Source organism: Agelaius phoeniceus, chromosome 16, assembly GCF_051311805.1.
Source record: "Agelaius phoeniceus isolate bAgePho1 chromosome 16, bAgePho1.hap1, whole genome shotgun sequence".
NCBI classification, from domain to species: domain Eukaryota; kingdom Metazoa; phylum Chordata; class Aves; order Passeriformes; family Icteridae; genus Agelaius; species Agelaius phoeniceus.
Genome location: NC_135280.1, coordinates 9102961 through 9119344, shown reverse-complemented (window position 1 = coordinate 9119344; position 16384 = coordinate 9102961). Strand labels below are relative to the sequence as shown.

The 16384-nt window shown below is 41.7% G+C and overlaps 2 protein-coding genes across 2 annotated transcripts; both read left to right on the top strand.

The window, feature by feature from the left end:
- The first annotated feature begins 3507 nt into the window (after positions 1-3507).
- On the top strand, positions 3508-8388 carry RSL1D1 (ribosomal L1 domain containing 1). The gene is made up of 9 exons (XM_054643719.2): positions 3508-3663; positions 3768-3907; positions 4695-4833; positions 5418-5566; positions 5705-5806; positions 6402-6495; positions 6580-6708; positions 7425-7631; positions 7868-8388. Exons 1-9 carry the CDS (start codon positions 3628-3630, stop codon positions 8210-8212), a joined length of 1341 nt encoding a protein of 446 aa, XP_054499694.2. The 5' UTR covers positions 3508-3627; the 3' UTR covers positions 8213-8388.
- A 1750-nt stretch (positions 8389-10138) lies between these two features.
- LOC129127372 (transmembrane protein 238-like) lies at positions 10139-14937 on the top strand. Its single transcript, XM_077186944.1, has 2 exons — positions 10139-10722; positions 13283-14937. Exons 1-2 carry the CDS (start codon positions 10145-10147, stop codon positions 13290-13292), a joined length of 588 nt encoding a protein of 195 aa, XP_077043059.1. The 5' UTR covers positions 10139-10144; the 3' UTR covers positions 13293-14937.
- The last annotated feature ends 1447 nt before the right edge of the window (positions 14938-16384 follow it).

The window sequence follows — 16384 nt, the reverse complement described above, 5'->3', positions numbered from 1 at the left end:
CAAGATACTACTTTTCCTCTGAAGAAATACTAGAAAGGATTCTAATCTTAATATAAAATAGAAATTTATGCTAACAAACCCAAAATCTGTTGTCTGTGTATAACTTAATAATCCACATGCTTTCATTGGCTTTCCTTCTAATGTAAATTTTTCTACATCTCCTGTCAGTTCCATACACCTAAAATGTTCACCTATTTCTCAGTAAGAGTAATAAGAGACATGACAGATTCACTGCTGGGTGACAAAAAGGTACCTGAGGCAGTGTTCCTGTCAGCTGTCAGGCCCTAGAAGGGATGTGAGGCACAGCATGGTACCAAGGAAGCTCTGCAGCTTTGGCCAGTGCCCGTGCCCTGGCGGCTGGGGATGCACTAAACTCACACGTCTGAGTCAGGCGCAGCTGAGGCTGACTCCAGCACTGCAAAGGAGACGGGCAAAAGCAAACAGAGCTTGAACTCTGCTCTAGTGGGGAGATCCTTTCTGAGCTCTCTGTAAGGCACTTCTTACTCCTGTCTAAATCCCTGCATATTCTCTGTGCTGGTTTTGTTGCAAGAACCATACTCACAGAGATCTGGGATGGTGGCATTGCCATCAAATGGTCTGGAGGAACATAAGCTGGGAACTGAAACTCAAGTAACCTTAAACCTAAAAGACTTCTTTCCAGCAGAAACAATTGCACCTTTTGCTGTGTGAAAGTTAAAATTAGGCATATGAAAAAACATCCTAAAGAAGTAATGAGGTAGAACGTCTTGAAATTATTTTCCATCTTACCATTTAAATAAGATATACAAATTTTTTAAAAGGAAAATACATACTTTCATGGTCCAAAAAGTTAAATTGAGAGCTACAGCAGGACTGTGTACAGCAATAACACCAATAAAAGTAACAAACCTGATTTCCTTGTAGGAGTAACTGTAAACTTATGACATTGCTAAATAAAAAGTGTGCTCTTTTGTAGTTTATATTCATTGCATGCTGTATTAAGCTGAAATATTTCTTATTCACAGATTAACTTAATTTTTCCAAGACAGCTCTATTAGCTATGCCAAGTACCTTTCAAGAGAAAATTATTAGCCTAAGTCAGTAAAACCACATCTGGTAAAATTTAGTCATGTCAGACCAAAACTTTTTCAGAAAAATATACTTGGATGAGACTGATATGTGAAAAATTCAAATTTGAGTCACTAATAATAGTCCCTGCAGTTTTATCCTATTAATGCTACAATGACCCAGTAAAGTCAGTCTTCAAACATGCTGTTCAATCATATCTTACAGGTCTAGCCTGGCTCATTTTCAGAGAGATGTTCCAGTCATCTGACTTTTTCTATTTTGTTTTAACATGTCACATGTGATTTAAAACATCACATTAATATGTTGATGTTTTATTGAAATATGGCTACCCTAAAATGTGGAAAGATAGAAGCAAGGCTACTAGACAGAATATACAGCACCACAGCCAGTATCACATGCAGAAATTCCAGCAGTACTGAAAACATTTTAATGAGTCTGACCTCCTTGGCTACCCTGTGTGTTCCTCACCTTCAGTAATTTCTCTAATCAGTACTTCATATGACATGGCAACAAAGGACAGATCTTCTTTTTCTTAGCCAGCTTCTTTTCTGTTTTGATTTGGTTTTGGTTTTGTTCAAATAACAGAATGGAAAGGAAAACTTCCATTTTCCAGGATGCTTTTTTCCCTCTTTAAAATCAGTGTATGTCTGTATAGTTCTTTCCTGTCTGGATAAGTCTTGATGCCATCAACTATTCTACTATTGCTCCAAGAACACTAACAGCAGAAAGAAAATATAAGCCACTACATAAAGCAACTTGCCAAAAAACGAGGGTATTTTTGTTTCTCTTTGCACTGGCCACACTGATGGAGCAACAAATTTTGTTGGAAGACATCTGATGAGAAGGAATAAAACCATACATAGAAAGGCAAAGAGCAGGGAAAAAAATCTAGAGAAGAGTGAATGACTAAGAGTCCTAATTTCATACATATTTAAGCCCTGGTTATGCATAGCTGTGTTATCCAGAGAGCAGCTTACCTGTGTGATGAATGCAGACAACCCAAAGCTGCCAGGGCACACACAGCACTGTGGGAATGAGACCAAAACAATTCCAGGTGAAATTTTATCTCAGAACAATGTACTTATCCAGCATGGAAATCAATGGAATAAGCATTCTGCAATTAAGCCATTTCCATGTAGTCAGTCAATGCATTTCTAAACTGACCAGGAGATGCAGCCTTTATTAGTCACACGTGAGAAAGAAGTGGTTTGACGTGATAATCAGTGGTTGCTCCAATGGTAGGGACCTGGAAATAGCCATGTTCAAGACAGAGTGTATGAGGAAAATGAGCAGCAGAATTCAGTCCCTGGACTCCATGAGACAGACTCTGATTTATTCAGAGAACCAGTGGGCAGGATCCCATGGGAGGCAGCTCTGAAGGGCAAAGGAGCTCAGGAAATCTGGCAGCAGGTGTGTAAGGACAACCTCCTCCAATCATACAAACAGCTCCTCCTGAATACTCAGTAAAACAAGTAGATCTATCAGGAGACTGGCCTGGCTAAACAGGGAACTTATGACAGCACTCCAGTGCAAAAGGACAGAAATATGGGAAGTAAAATCAGGGATAGTCTTCAAAGAAGGAATCTGAAGAATACACTCAATTTTTCATAAACACGATGGTGTGCTGGGGGGCCAACTAGATGGGTAACCACTGTTCAGATAACAGGACTTGGAGGGCAGAGATAATGGCTTGTACTCCACCTGAAGGCCAGTAACAAATGGGGTACTGCTGGGATTTATGCTGGGCTACGGTTTAGTATCTCTAACAGTGACCTGAAGTATGGTCATATCAAGTTTGCAGGGGGAATCAAACTTGGGACCAATCATTACCCTCACGAACAGAGAGATCTAGATAGGCTGGAAAGACTCGGCAACACAAACCCGCCAATACTGAAAAAAGGCAAATACAAATCTGCATTTGGGCAGGAGCAGCCCCTTGCGGCAACACAGGTTGGGAAATGACTGGCTGGGGAACAGCTCTCTGGAAAGCGCCAGGAGCACAGCAGGCTAAACACGAGCCACCCCTAGAAGCAAAGGGGGGCAGCAGCACCCGGGTTGGACTAGGAGAGCACCATCAATAAAACAAGGCGAGTCCGACTAAAGGTTTTTCACCGTGAGGACACGGTGGCTACAACGCCGAGCAATCCGGTTTGACCTCCGGCTGGCCGTGGTGCCGAAGCGAGATGGACCGACGGCCTCCGGCACTCTGCTCCTAACCCGGTTAGCCGGTGACCCTGCCGGCCAAAGCTGCCTGCAAGCTGAGGACGGGCCCGCCGCACCCCGAGTCCGCAGCTGCTGCCGTGCACAGGGGAGGAAAGCACGGAGCGCACGGCCAGCCCCAGCCCCGCTCGCCCTGCCCCGGGTCCGCAGCTGTTGCCGTGCGCAGGAGAGGAGCGCACGGAGCGCACGGCCAGCCCCAGCCCCAGCCTCAGCCCCGCTCGCCCCGCCCCGGCCCGGAAGCAGAGCGTTCGAGCGCGCTGCCCCGGAAAGCGGCGCACACGCAGGCGCGGAGGCCGCACGTGGCGGGAGCGGTGTCCCGGTGCTCGGAGCGGTAACGCCATGGTGAGCGGGAGGAACCCACTGGACCGCGCCCAGGTATGTGGGACCGGCTCGCCCAGGGGCTGCGGGGAGCAGGGCAGGCGGGAGCGCGGCCGGACCGGGCTTGACCCGCGGCTGCCGCCGCTGTGGTGCCGTTGCAGGTGAAGAAGGCGGTGGAGGCTCTCTTGGCTTTCTCCAGAAGCAAGGCAAAGGGAGACGCGCTGCTCCTCAACGAGAGCGAGAGCGTTCATCTCCTGGTGACGGTGTGGAAGGTCCCGCAGGTGCCGAAGCTCATCAGAATGTAAGACACTGATATGCGGCCTCATGCTTACAGGGCTTGGAAGAGAACACTTTGCAGATTCTGAGCTCAAGGGGTTTCACTGCCACGGCCTTGTCCTGGGAGCTTCTATGCCGTGACTAAGAACTGCCGGGTCAGAAGCTGCTTTACTCCTGTTTTTGGTATAACTGGAAGCTGGGCTGTGCCAGCTTTTTGCACGCAGGATGCTGGTTCTGTGGGTTGCCAGTAACAGGGTATGTGCCTTTCAGTCCTGAAGCTTTAGAAAATATCTAGATATTACCCATTTCTCTATCTAGAAAATATCTAGAATCACCTTCTTTGTCTTGACCCACCACCACCAAATCATTAGTAATACTTCTTTCTTTTGATAACCAAACCTGAATATGAATTAGAAGTCTCTTTTTAGAGTGTAGCTGCACTACACTGAGAAAGTTTACATCCGTTTATCAGGGGCACGGTGTTCTAAGGTTTTTTCCTAATGCCTGGATGCAGCCATGGCATGAAGGGAGGAGCATGGAGGGTCCTCCTCCTAGGACCCGTGTGGTAAGGGCTGCTGGCAGGATAGAGGATTCCACTTTGTATCTGACTGGAGCCGCGGTGTGTTATGGTTTCACTTTTAGAGTTCTGTATGCTTATCAACTCTAGGTTCCACTGAGAATATTTAGTAGTTAACAGAGTGTAAATACAGGCAGGTTGTTAAAGGGGACTGATCTCCAGTGTAGTCCTAGTTCTGGGGAAAACATCTTTCTCTTATTAGACATTTTTTATACAACTCATATTCTCATTGTAGACCACTGCCCCATGGCATTCGACCAGAAACAGCTGATGTTTGCCTGTTCACAAAGGATGAACCAAATTTATCAGCAGAACAGACCGAAAATCTGTACAAGAAACTTTTACTCCGAAATGGGATCAGAAGTGTTAGCCGGGTAAGGGTGGTCCTTGTTGGTATAATACAGTATTGCCATTTCTTTCCTTTTGTACCACCAAAAAGAATACAAGTAGTTGTTCTTTTCTGCTGTTTAATATTCTAATTCTCATTCATATACTCTAGTAAGATTTTTTCTGACTGCTCAAACTGTGGTGTTTCTAAAATGCAAAGTTTACTCAGAATAATTTCTTCAGTTTGAAACAGGATTTTTAGTAATCAGATACAATTTCTAGATAAACGTTCAATATTTAGTTTGAGTAACCAACCAGGAAAACTCACAACATTTGATTGTTTATGCCACCAGCAATAAAACTGTATAACAACATGTTATATTTAACCTTCATTTGGATGCTATTCATGTATGCAAGTTCTGGTTTTGTGGTGTGCAGTTACTATGCAAGAGATCAATGTATTTTGATACTTTAAAACAATAGGAAATGGATACTTTTTTATCATCTTCAGCGTTCTAAAAGAATGCACTGTGATGGAGTATCAGTTATGTAGCTTTAATCTGTGCAGTTCTGAGAAGCATTTCAGGTTGCATTTTGGGCAGCAGGGACTAAACTGGTGCTTGTGTTGCAGATCATCTCATACAAAACCCTCAAAAAGGAGTATAAAATGTTTGAAGCCAAGCGGCGCCTCCTGAACAGCTTTGATCTCTTTCTGTCTGATGACCGAATTAGAAGGCTTTTGCCCTCACATCTGGGAAAACACTTCTATGAAAAGAAAAAGTAGGTCTTTAAACTTTGGAAATCCATTCTTGCATTATCTTTTTTAAGATCAGATTCTTCTTAGTAATGGAGGAATTGGTTTTCTTTTGGGTTTTCTAATTGTTTCCTTTTTTTTACCCCTCTCCCTTTCTGTTTTAGGGCACCTTTATCTGTAAACCTGAAAGCCAAAGATCTTGCCAAGGAACTAGAAAAACACATCCAAGGGACTACACTCCCAGTTAACAACAAAGGCTGCTGTTAGTAAGTACAAATGGATTAATACATCACTTGAAGGATGGCTCTATCTTAACTGTAGGAATTTTAAGTGAGTTATTTTTATTCCTTTAATATGTGAAAAAAAGATGTTAAGGGTCACCATTGCAAATGGAGGGCATTTTGAACCTTTACCTGTATAGTTAAATTGTTCTATTTAAGTTTTACTGTGGAGTTGAGGGTTTTTTTTTCTTTTTCCTTTTCACTAAGGAATTTCTAGGCACCTGGCACTGTCAAAGCACATGTACAATCTTAGTTTTAATCTAATTTAATAATATTTTTATATTTCCAAAATATTCTAATCTAATAAGATTTTTTTCATGTATTGTGTATCTGAAAGGATCCAAATTGGTAGTAATGCTTTGTAATGCAAGGCAGAAGTTGCATATCCAAATATGGAAAGATGAATACAGGTGAACCCCTTCTAACTATTATCACAAAAGGTTTCTGCAATATCCATCCCTCCTTTATGATAATTGCAGATAAGTGGGCTTTTTGCATTTCTGGGTATGCCTAAACTAAACAAGTGGCTTGAAATAAGTTTGTTTGCCCATATTTAATTATCATTTGTTTTTTCTTCCAGTACAATGCGCATAGGTCACACTGGGATGAAAGTGGACGAGATACTTGAGAATATCATTGCAGCAGCAAAAGTGATTGGTGAAAAGTTACCAAAGGTACTGCTGATCGACTGCATTACAGACAAATAGGTTCATACTTCAGCCTTATTTTTACATAATATACTGGTTTTGTTTTTGCAGAAATGGAAAAATGTAAAAATTCTTCACCTCAAAACACTTAAATCGGTTGCACTCCCAATATTCACTGCGGATATCTCCAACTTGGATGAGCTTGACAAACAACCATCTCTCAAGAAAAATGAAGTAAAGGTAACCAAAATTTCTTCAAACCTTGCATAAATTAAATCTGCACATTTAGTTGTAGTTCTTTGTTTTCCTTCCATGCATTGTTATTTTGTGTTTAAACATTAGCAGCTGATCCCCGTCTTTTATGGCTAAAACAGGTCAGACACTCCTACCTCAGTGCTTCAAATACTCAGCAATAATAATGAATTTATGGCAACTCCCTTACAGGTTTTTAAGCAAACTGGAAATAAGTAAAGTATTTCTAGACCTAAACTCAAGGGACCTGAGATTCATTCTTAAAGCTTTGCTTCCATTGTTTATCCATATTTGCCTTCTGAAAATACACTCATTAATGTATATGTGGATTCAGAGTAGGCATCTGCTTTTTGTTGGTTAATCAGTGGCATCTGAATAATTCTCAATCTCATATTTCTGTATATAGGGGGACCTCATACTTGTTAAAAAATAATAATTAGCTATGCCTTTGTACTGACTTCTGTTTATGTTCATTTGTCTGAAATTAAATGGGACTGTGAATATTCAACTTAGAGACTGTAAGGTTGACATTACTGTAGTTGTGAGCTACTTATTATAAACTTCTGCATGTAATGCATTTTTTCATATTTTACATATGGCTAAATTAGTCCAGGTCTATTGAATAAAAGTCTTTAATGTTGCTACACCATCTATTTAGAAATGGCATGGGTATTTGTCTGAGATGCACTTCTGATTAATTCTAGAAGGTAAAACCCAAGAAAGTGAAGAAGACAGCTAAAAAACTGAAGTCAAGTCAAGTCACTGTGACAACAGAAAGTAAAGCTGCTGCTGGTACCCAGGAGCCTGTGATAAAAGAAAAGATAGAAATGGTCCAAGAACCAGGTGATGGTGATGACGAAGAAATTCCACAACTGGTGCCTATACAAACAACGAGCTCAGCTGACCTGAAGGTAATTGTTGAATAATATTAAGAAACTTGCATTTCAGTAAAAACTAAAGATTTTGAACTGTTTAAATTGTTCATTGCTCCTTAGGGAACAGTATGTGTTAGCACACTTCAAGACTAGGGCGCAGTTCAGTTGAAAGTATTTGTCATTTGTAATGGTTTTCACTGATCCTTCTTTCTTAAAAACAGGGAATATGTTTCTTGGGTGGAATGGTAATTTTTTGTTTATGTTAAATACAGAAAATGGGACCAAATTCAGAAAAAGGTGGCAATTTGGGCAAGAATACCAAAACACCTCTTGGTAAGAGAAAGAAAACATCTCTAGTGGTGGATACGCCAAAATCAAAACCTGAAGTTACACAAGAGTGTGCAAACTTGGAGACGCCATCGAAAAAGAAAAAAGCCAAGCAGGTCAGTAAGCCAAAGGAAGCAATAAAAGAAAAAGACATGAAAAAGGCTCCAAAAAAACCTGAAGCCAAGTCTTTTGCAACACCCAAAGCTGGCAAGTCACGACAGTCGGCCAGGAAATCTTCCAAACCACAGAAGCAGGCACCCAGAAAGACGCGCGTGCCGCAGTCAGCATGAACCTTGTCTGTTGTAACATATTTTGTATCATCGTTTTCAGTAAACAAATTTATTGATGAAGTAAAATACCTTTGTAGGAAATCTGATCCCAAGAGCTTTTTTTCACCAAGGTCTGTAATGATTCATTGGTTTCCTTCTAATTTACAAGCTGGTACAAATAAACTCCACTGTCTTAATGGTCCCATCACTTTTTATCTTTTTCTGGCCCAAACCAGAAACACTCAAAATTTTCAAGTGTCAGAGGGAAGAGAGGGGTTTATCCCAGGGAAAGAATGCTGAGAAATATTTTAACAAATGCTGTCTTTCCATTTCCATGCAAGAAGCATGCGTGCCAAGAGCAGCAATCTGCATGTGCTTTTAAAGGTGAAAATACTGCTACAGTTTTTAAAAAACTGTTCAATATAATAAAGACAGGTTGACAGTGATTGGTGTTACTGCAGATATCTAAGTTAGCAGCCTGATACCAAGCCCCACATTGTACTTTTTAGCTGTTTTTACCAAGGGTATTTGTGAGTTAAAAAGGCCCAAAGAATATTGCTTTAACCATATATATATTTTACAACATCAAGCAAAATCTTACCTTCAGTTTTGGGCTTTATTTCTGCTACCAGAACAGTTGAGAGTATTCTTGCATGATGGTCACAGAACTCTTGTTCTTCCATCTGAAAGCCAAAGGCTGTGTAAATTTCCAGTTGTGCCAGCCAAGTGAACTTGTTCTGTTGGCATGAAGAATACATACTTCAGGACTGAAAAGTGATATATTTGACATTTTATATAACTGCCCAGTTGTTCTCTGTATGATAATTTGTCTGTCCTTTGCAGAGTGAGAATATGAGGCAGATTTGTGTTGAAAAGTCCTAGTGGTAAAAAATCCAAATAGAAAAAAGGTGGTAAGAGACAAGATTAATCAGGAAGTAACCAGCCTACTTTGTCTTTGAAAAAACTCTACCACATCTTCTTTTTATGGCATCCTTATTTCAAGGTTTTGGCTACCTAGAAAGAAGGTGGGTGCTAAATGAGAGTATGAAAATATTCTGCTTGATCTGTGATGTCCACTTTTTTTGACCCTTTTGCAACCCTTTTTGTAACTTTTCAACTATTTTGTGAACCAAAAGCTATGACAGTAATCCCAGTAAACCAATAGCACTCACTGTCACTGGAAGAGTAGCAGCAGTATCATTTAATGCACACTATTTCCACTAAAATGTTGAAGGTACCCATTCTGTTAGGCCTGGTCATAGTTCCTGTTGGCTTGATATTTCTAGTTACTAGAACAGTGGCTTATCCATCATTAAATAAGGTGTTAGATATAAGGCCCTTGTGAGAGCAGGCACAGGAGATGCTACATCTAAATACAGTTCTTGTGCTTGAGGACTTAGGAGTGCAGAAAGATTATGTATCAGGTCATTAACACAAGGGTGAACTGAAATGGGTGTTTTGCCTTTTACATAATTCTTTTACTTACTGAATTTTACATCCTGCATTGACAACTTGCTTCCTGTTTGTCAACCTGAACTTGTATTCCAGCTGCTCTTTTTAAGCCTCCTTAAGCACAGTTAAAGCAGTCTATGTGCATTTGCAGATGCACATTTTAACTGTCTTGCAAATCTCTGCTGTCTGTGACCAGCTTGCCTCCCTTGCAAGTGCAGAGATCAATGAACTGGATGTTCATCCGCGTACCTCCCTTCTGGGGTGCCTGAGGCGGCACTGCCTCAGGCGGGCCCAGCCGTGTCCGGCTCACCTGGGAACGGTAGCGAGCACTACTCTCAGAGAGGCCTCAGCTCCCGAATGCCATCGGTCACTACGGCTCAGCCTTCGAGCCCACCGCGGCGGGCTGGGGGCTCGGGGGGCCGCTGAGGGCGGCGTGTGCCCGCCTTCGCCTTCCCTGAGCGCAGCTGCGGGGGCGGAGGCGCGGCCCGGCCGAGCCCTCAGATGTGTGGGGGGCGCGGCCCGGCCGAGCCCTCAGGTGTGTGGGAGGCGCGGCCTGGGCGTCCCCTCAGCGCGGGGGGCGTGTCCCGCACCTGCCCGGGTGGGAGGGCGCGGCCCGGCCCTGCCCTCAGGTGGGCGCCGCCCTCGCCTCCCCTCAGGTGCGCGCGGCCCGAGGCGGCGGTGGCGCCGCTCCCGATGGCGGCCCCGGGCGGGCTGGGCCGCTGCGTGGCCGCCTTCTGGCTGGCGCTGGCCTTCGACGCGGTGGGGCTGGCGGTGCTGCTGGCGGGTGTGTTCGCCGACGTGTTCTTCTCCGACCTGCTCATCTACGCGGGCGGCATCGGCATCTTCCTCAGCCTGGTCTGGTGGGTGTTCTGGTACGCGGGCAACCTGGAGGTGCCGCCCGAGGAGCTGCGGGACGACGTGGGGCTGCCGGCGCCCAAGGGCCGCGGGGACACGCTGCTGCGGCGGCTGGTGAACGGCCTCAGCCTCCGCCTCACGGCCGCGCTCGCCCCCGCCCGCCCCGCCGAGCTGGAGCTGCAGCGCGCCCGGGGCCCCCGCGGCCGCCACGCCGAGCCCGGCAGGTGAGGGAGAGCGGGACGGGACAGCGAGGGGAGAACGGCTGCGGGCTCTGACTTCGGCCAGAGCTGTCCTGCCCGAGATTCGGTGTAACACCTGCCAGGTTAAACCACCTGCACGCAGCTCACGCTTCTTAAAATAAAAGTAGTGATAAAAGTAGTGGGGAATGTTTCTCAGCTCGGGTGGTAAAAAAACTAGTGGGAAAGATTGCACAAGTGGGATTAGGCAGGGAAGACACTTCCTGTCGCCCTCTAAGAACGGAACGGGCGAGCAGGAGCGAAGCCCGGGGACGGTGGTGAGGCTGGCATGCGGCTCTGCTGCCAGAGAGCAGCACGGGAGCCCTGGGGCTCCGAACTGCTCCTCACAGCAGCCAAATGCTGCCAGAAATGGCCATTAACCACTACCCCACACGAGCTCTTGGGAGGGGAAGTCCCCTCGTTAGCACCATGAAATGTTGCTTTTATTGGAGAGCAAGAAAGGTGAAATGCTGACTTGGATTTAATATGGTGGCAGAGCTGTAGGTAAGAGGTTGAAACTCATAAATGCAATCAGTTAAACTGTTTGTCTTGAACCTCAGTCATCTAGAAAAGATGTGATAATACCTGATGTGTAAAGGAAGCGTCTAGGTCCTATTTCAAAGCATGGTTGAAGAACATGAAGCTTTTCAATACACCCTAGTATATTCATTTAGGAAGAAGGCATGCTTAATGCCTTGAAAATGTGTGTGGGGAAAAAAGTCAAGCCTTCACTTCACTATGTAAAATCCTCTGTTGAAGGAACTGTAAACAGTTTTGTACTGTTTGAACTGTTCAAGGATTCTAAACATCTCGCTGTTCCAATTCACTATGTACAAGATCAGCTTTTCCTGCTTCTCCTTGAAAGTAAATTCTGTTGATTTACAGTAAAGTTCATGTGAAAATCGTTTTCTTTCATGAAAGCTATGAAATTTTTCTTGAGAGAAAGTTTTAACAGTAGGGAGATTGAGTATAGATAATTATTCCTTAATAGAAAACTTGTAGGAGGCAGGAAAGAATAGCAGCAACACCACTTTCAAAGATTGTTACTGCTCTTTAGTTGATTATTAACCACACCTGCAATTTAGAAAACAGGCAGTTGAAAATGAGCCATTCTATTTTCAGAGCTCTTTTTTTTTTCTGAAATGGGTCTAAAATTGGCAGGTCCCTATTTGCAGGGAATGATTTGCATTTATAAATGGCTATGCAGAACCATTCCATGGCAATTGCAGGTATTGAGCTCAGTGGATAATCTGCTATCTCTGTAGATGCAATGTGTATACATGGATATGTATTCTGTTTTCATGAACTCCTAGTAGTGAAAGTTATCCACTATTTTGAAATATTTCAAGTCTTATTCCCGATTGTAATTAGATTTATATGTCCTATAGGGATGTATAAATAAATAAATAAATAGTGATTTAATACAAAATATCCCAGCAGCTTCTGTTGCTACAATAAACAAACTTCAGTAATGGTAATTCAGAAGGAACCAAAACAGGGGGTGTACAGCAGTTATGTTACATATTAGAACATAAACTCTTTGATTTTACTTGCAAGGTGAAACAAAGGATAACAAATGGTTTCACCTTGAAAGATAATTTAGAGTTCCTTTTTGAAATAAGCTCACCTAAAGTATCTTAGAACTTCTCGTAAACAACTGAATCAGATCATTCCTTGCTGATAGACCAAATCCTCTCCCCATCAGGAGATATTTATGAACTTAACCAAACGGGTTAAACATGTTTGGGCAGATATTGTCTGCACAAGGAGGAAAAAAACCACCACCATACACACACACATTCAGAAAGGAAAAAACAACCAAAAAGCCCAAACAAACAAAAACAACCAAAAACCAAACCACCAAAAAACAAAACAAACCCCAAATGTCCTCACTTTACTGGCCATTTGGAAACCTTGAGCAGTAATTTTTTGAAGTTAGGTTGTTCTGATTTCCTATCTTAAAAATTATATAGTAGAGAAAGGTGAGAATTTTTATGATATGGAATGCTTCTATTAAAGGAATAACAAGTAGATTAGGATCCTCAAGCCTGAAAAGAGATGCAGACTATAAAGTGCTCCAGAAGCCTATGTAGTCACTATGGGGAAGGTATGAAGTGCTTGCCTGCCAAGGCAAGCAGGAACAAACTGTCCTGTGCTATGTGACTGAAGTGTGGGATTACTTGGTGTGGGACAGTGGGACAGATGAAAGTTTACTGATTCAAAAATCCAAAGGACAAAGCAGAAGATATATGATAATATAAAGAGAATATGTTTGGCTCAGGAAGACCTGGGGCAGTCAGAGGCAGTTGATACCCTGAGGAAATATTACCTGTGTGCCATATTCTTATGCCTTCAGTGAGACACCACACTTGGCCACTATTGGAGATGGGCTGGTGACTTGATGGATCTTTTCTTTGGGTCCCAATTGGCTGTTAAACATGAGGAAAAGTACTTTTAAAATGGACTTTAAGTAACAGTTTAGAGTTATATGGCCACTTGTTCTAAGCCTATTTTGGAGTAACCTTTTCTTCATGTATTTTATCTTCAGGATCTGTTGAAGACATGACCAATGAAGTTACTGCCCCAAAAAGTGGGGGAAATGCTGCAAATTATGGAAGGAGCTTCCCTACTCAAAACAATAGGATTCTCTCGTTGTGGAATAACCTCTGCAAGCATTGTGGACTCTCTATGAAATGGACATGTGGAGCCATATCTCTGCCAAAAGCACCTGTTTCAGTGTTGGACTGGATATGCTTTGAAATTATGAAAGAAGATCCCACAAAATCACTTTAAGAAGTGAGAGCTAAAAGAGAATTGAACCTGATTCACTGAAATATCAGTGCAGCTTGTCATATAGTTGGTTTTATTGTTTTAATTATTATTATTATTTTTAATAACCTGAAAGGTTTGGATAAAAAAACTCTTGCACAATGAAAAGCTCTTGCACTGTTTTTTACCAAGGTCTGGAAGTTAAACTTACTGTGAATTTTTATAAAGCCAGTGCAATACTTTTGTTTGTAAGGGTGCTTTTAAAATGTCTATATTAAACTGTTGATGCAAGGCTGCAAATGTAGTAGAAGTTGTTTATAGTGTAAATACACAATTTACAGTGTCTCTTGTAAAAGTTTCACTGTTATTCTGAAATAACCTGGAATCTGAGATTTTATAAGTAGACAAATAACACCAGTGGTGTTGGCATACAAGTACATTCTTTGTAGTTACAAATGATGTAATACAATGACTCTTGCAAGAGGCATTTTTAGTCCAGTGATGTTGGAAATTATTTTCCTAATGCTGAAGCATTTGAGAGAGGGAACATGACCAAAGGAAACCCTCTTGATTAACAAGAACTCCAAGGCATTATAAAACATTAACAAACAGTACCTGGAAAATTATTTATATTAATGTTAGTGATAGCTAAAATTGTGCTAATGATAAAATTGTGTGGAGAATTTCCTCAGGAGTTCTTCTGGTTTTGAACTAACACTAAGAGTTTGGTGCCACCATCAGCAAATACTGGTAGGTCTTAAAATTTCAATGCACAATTGTTCTATGCCACACCTCACTGAATACTAGAGGTGGAATTAAGGAAAATATTTACTAAGAACACTGTGGCTGTACTTCCTTATAAACTCTTGAAATGTCTTTCAGTGTTTTCTTGTAAAATTACTGGAGTAACTTCTTTTTTTTTGCATATTCTCATTTTTAAATGTTTTCCAAATGCTACCTTTTAACAAATTCAGAAGAACACTAAACTTTAAGGTCTGCAGTGTGATTTCTCCTTTACTATCTGCAGTTTTTAGGAGATGTATGCAATTTGTTTCCTCCTTTTAATGGAACTGCAACGTGACACCACTGCCGTGTTACAATGGCCTGATTAAGAAAACCAAACAGGCTCCTCCCTTAAAACCTGTAGATCAGTTTTCATTTGCAATAATTGTTTCATTTCATTTTTTCTGAACAGAAAGAAAAGCTTTTGCTGATTCCCCATAGTTTCACTTATAAAGTGAATTATGAAATATGGTGTTTAATAAGAGGAATGATTACCAGTAGCTATACATTAAGCCAATACTCATATATGTACTTCACATACTTAGTCTGTGAAAATCAAAAATTTCTATTCAAGTGTTACAATAATAATTACTAGACTGAACTGAGCAGGCCTTTGCATTCCTTGGATATTACCATGTAATTAATCTTAAATCCAATATCAATACTTAATGATTGTTGCATAAGATGGTAGCTAGAGTGTAACTTCACTCAAAAGTTATGTAGAATTCCAGCTAGTTTACTAGTATGAATAGTATAAGTTTTAAAAATGAAATCTAGGAGCTGATCCATCAGTTAAGGAGGATGTTAAGCACACAAAAGCACTAAAGCAGTAGAAGGTTGCTGAGATGGTGAGCCCAAGCAATGAGTCAGACAGTACTTGCTGTGGAGCAGTGATATCTGTTGTAAGTATTGTAACTATTGTCTTTTTGAAAATGCATCCAGTTACTGTTTCATGCAATCAGTTTGCCTTCTAAACCAGGAAGGCTAATACTAAACACAAACTGAGCATCATCTGCAGTTACACATTAACAAATATTTAACACTATTTTAGTTTCATGATATCCTTATCAGCTCTGCTCAATGCAGCACAAAGTCCATTCAAAGAACTTTACATTGTTGATTGGAAGGAAGCCCTTGGACATGTTTAGGACTGCTTGTTGTTATGTGAACAGAGTTGTACAGCTAAAAGAATTCTTCTAACCATTGAGGAGAGTGCCATGCATGCTGTTTAAAATCTTAGCCAAAATCACAAAGAACCAAACTAGTTCCAGAAGTGGGGCTACAGGAGTCTTTTCCATCTAGTTAAGTCTTAAAACTAGCTCAAAATGTCATCCTACATTCCACTAATGGAAAAATGCCAACCCCCAGCTTCCAACTATGTTGATGGATTAAATTGTTAGACTTAAAACATGGACTGCATCTGATGGAAGTTTTCTTGTGGTATATAGTGTCTGCTTAAATGGGAACATCATTAGGGATTAAATTATTAGTAACGCCTACAAAAATCTGTTTGGTGTGACTTGTGAGAGTCGCTGGGAGCAACGTAATTATTACAGTAGGAGTTTGTGTAGAAAAGAAGCATAAGTGTATACCAAGTTGAAAGGGCTAAGGTCAAATCCTGGCACGGGTTGCTGTAGCTAGTTTGTGTGAGTGGGTGAAGTAAATTTTACATATTCAGTCAAAGTAAGCTTTGAATGGATGTTACTGAAGAACTACACAGGAAATGCAAGTCTCTGTTCATACTTACCTGGGTTGCTCTAGCAGTAGAATTTGCCCCCAATCTTTGGGAGCAAAACCAGTTACTAGCTCGAGACAGAAAAGTCTGTAACACATTTTGTTTAATGACTGGTGCTTCAAGATAGACCTAGCCTCCATAGGGATGATGAAGACATCCAGAAATCTCACTTGAAGTTCCTGTGCCTCTGTTCTAGCAAATCCATTATTACTTCCCAAGGTCAAACTCCGCTTTGTTTAGAGCAGGTTCTTGGCCCTCTTTAATCTCTATTAAGTTGTTCGGACCATTTAGTTTACCCCTTCGGATTGCAATTTTTAGTTGATAACGTAGGCTAGCCATGCCCTTGGCGTCACCTGTGCTGTG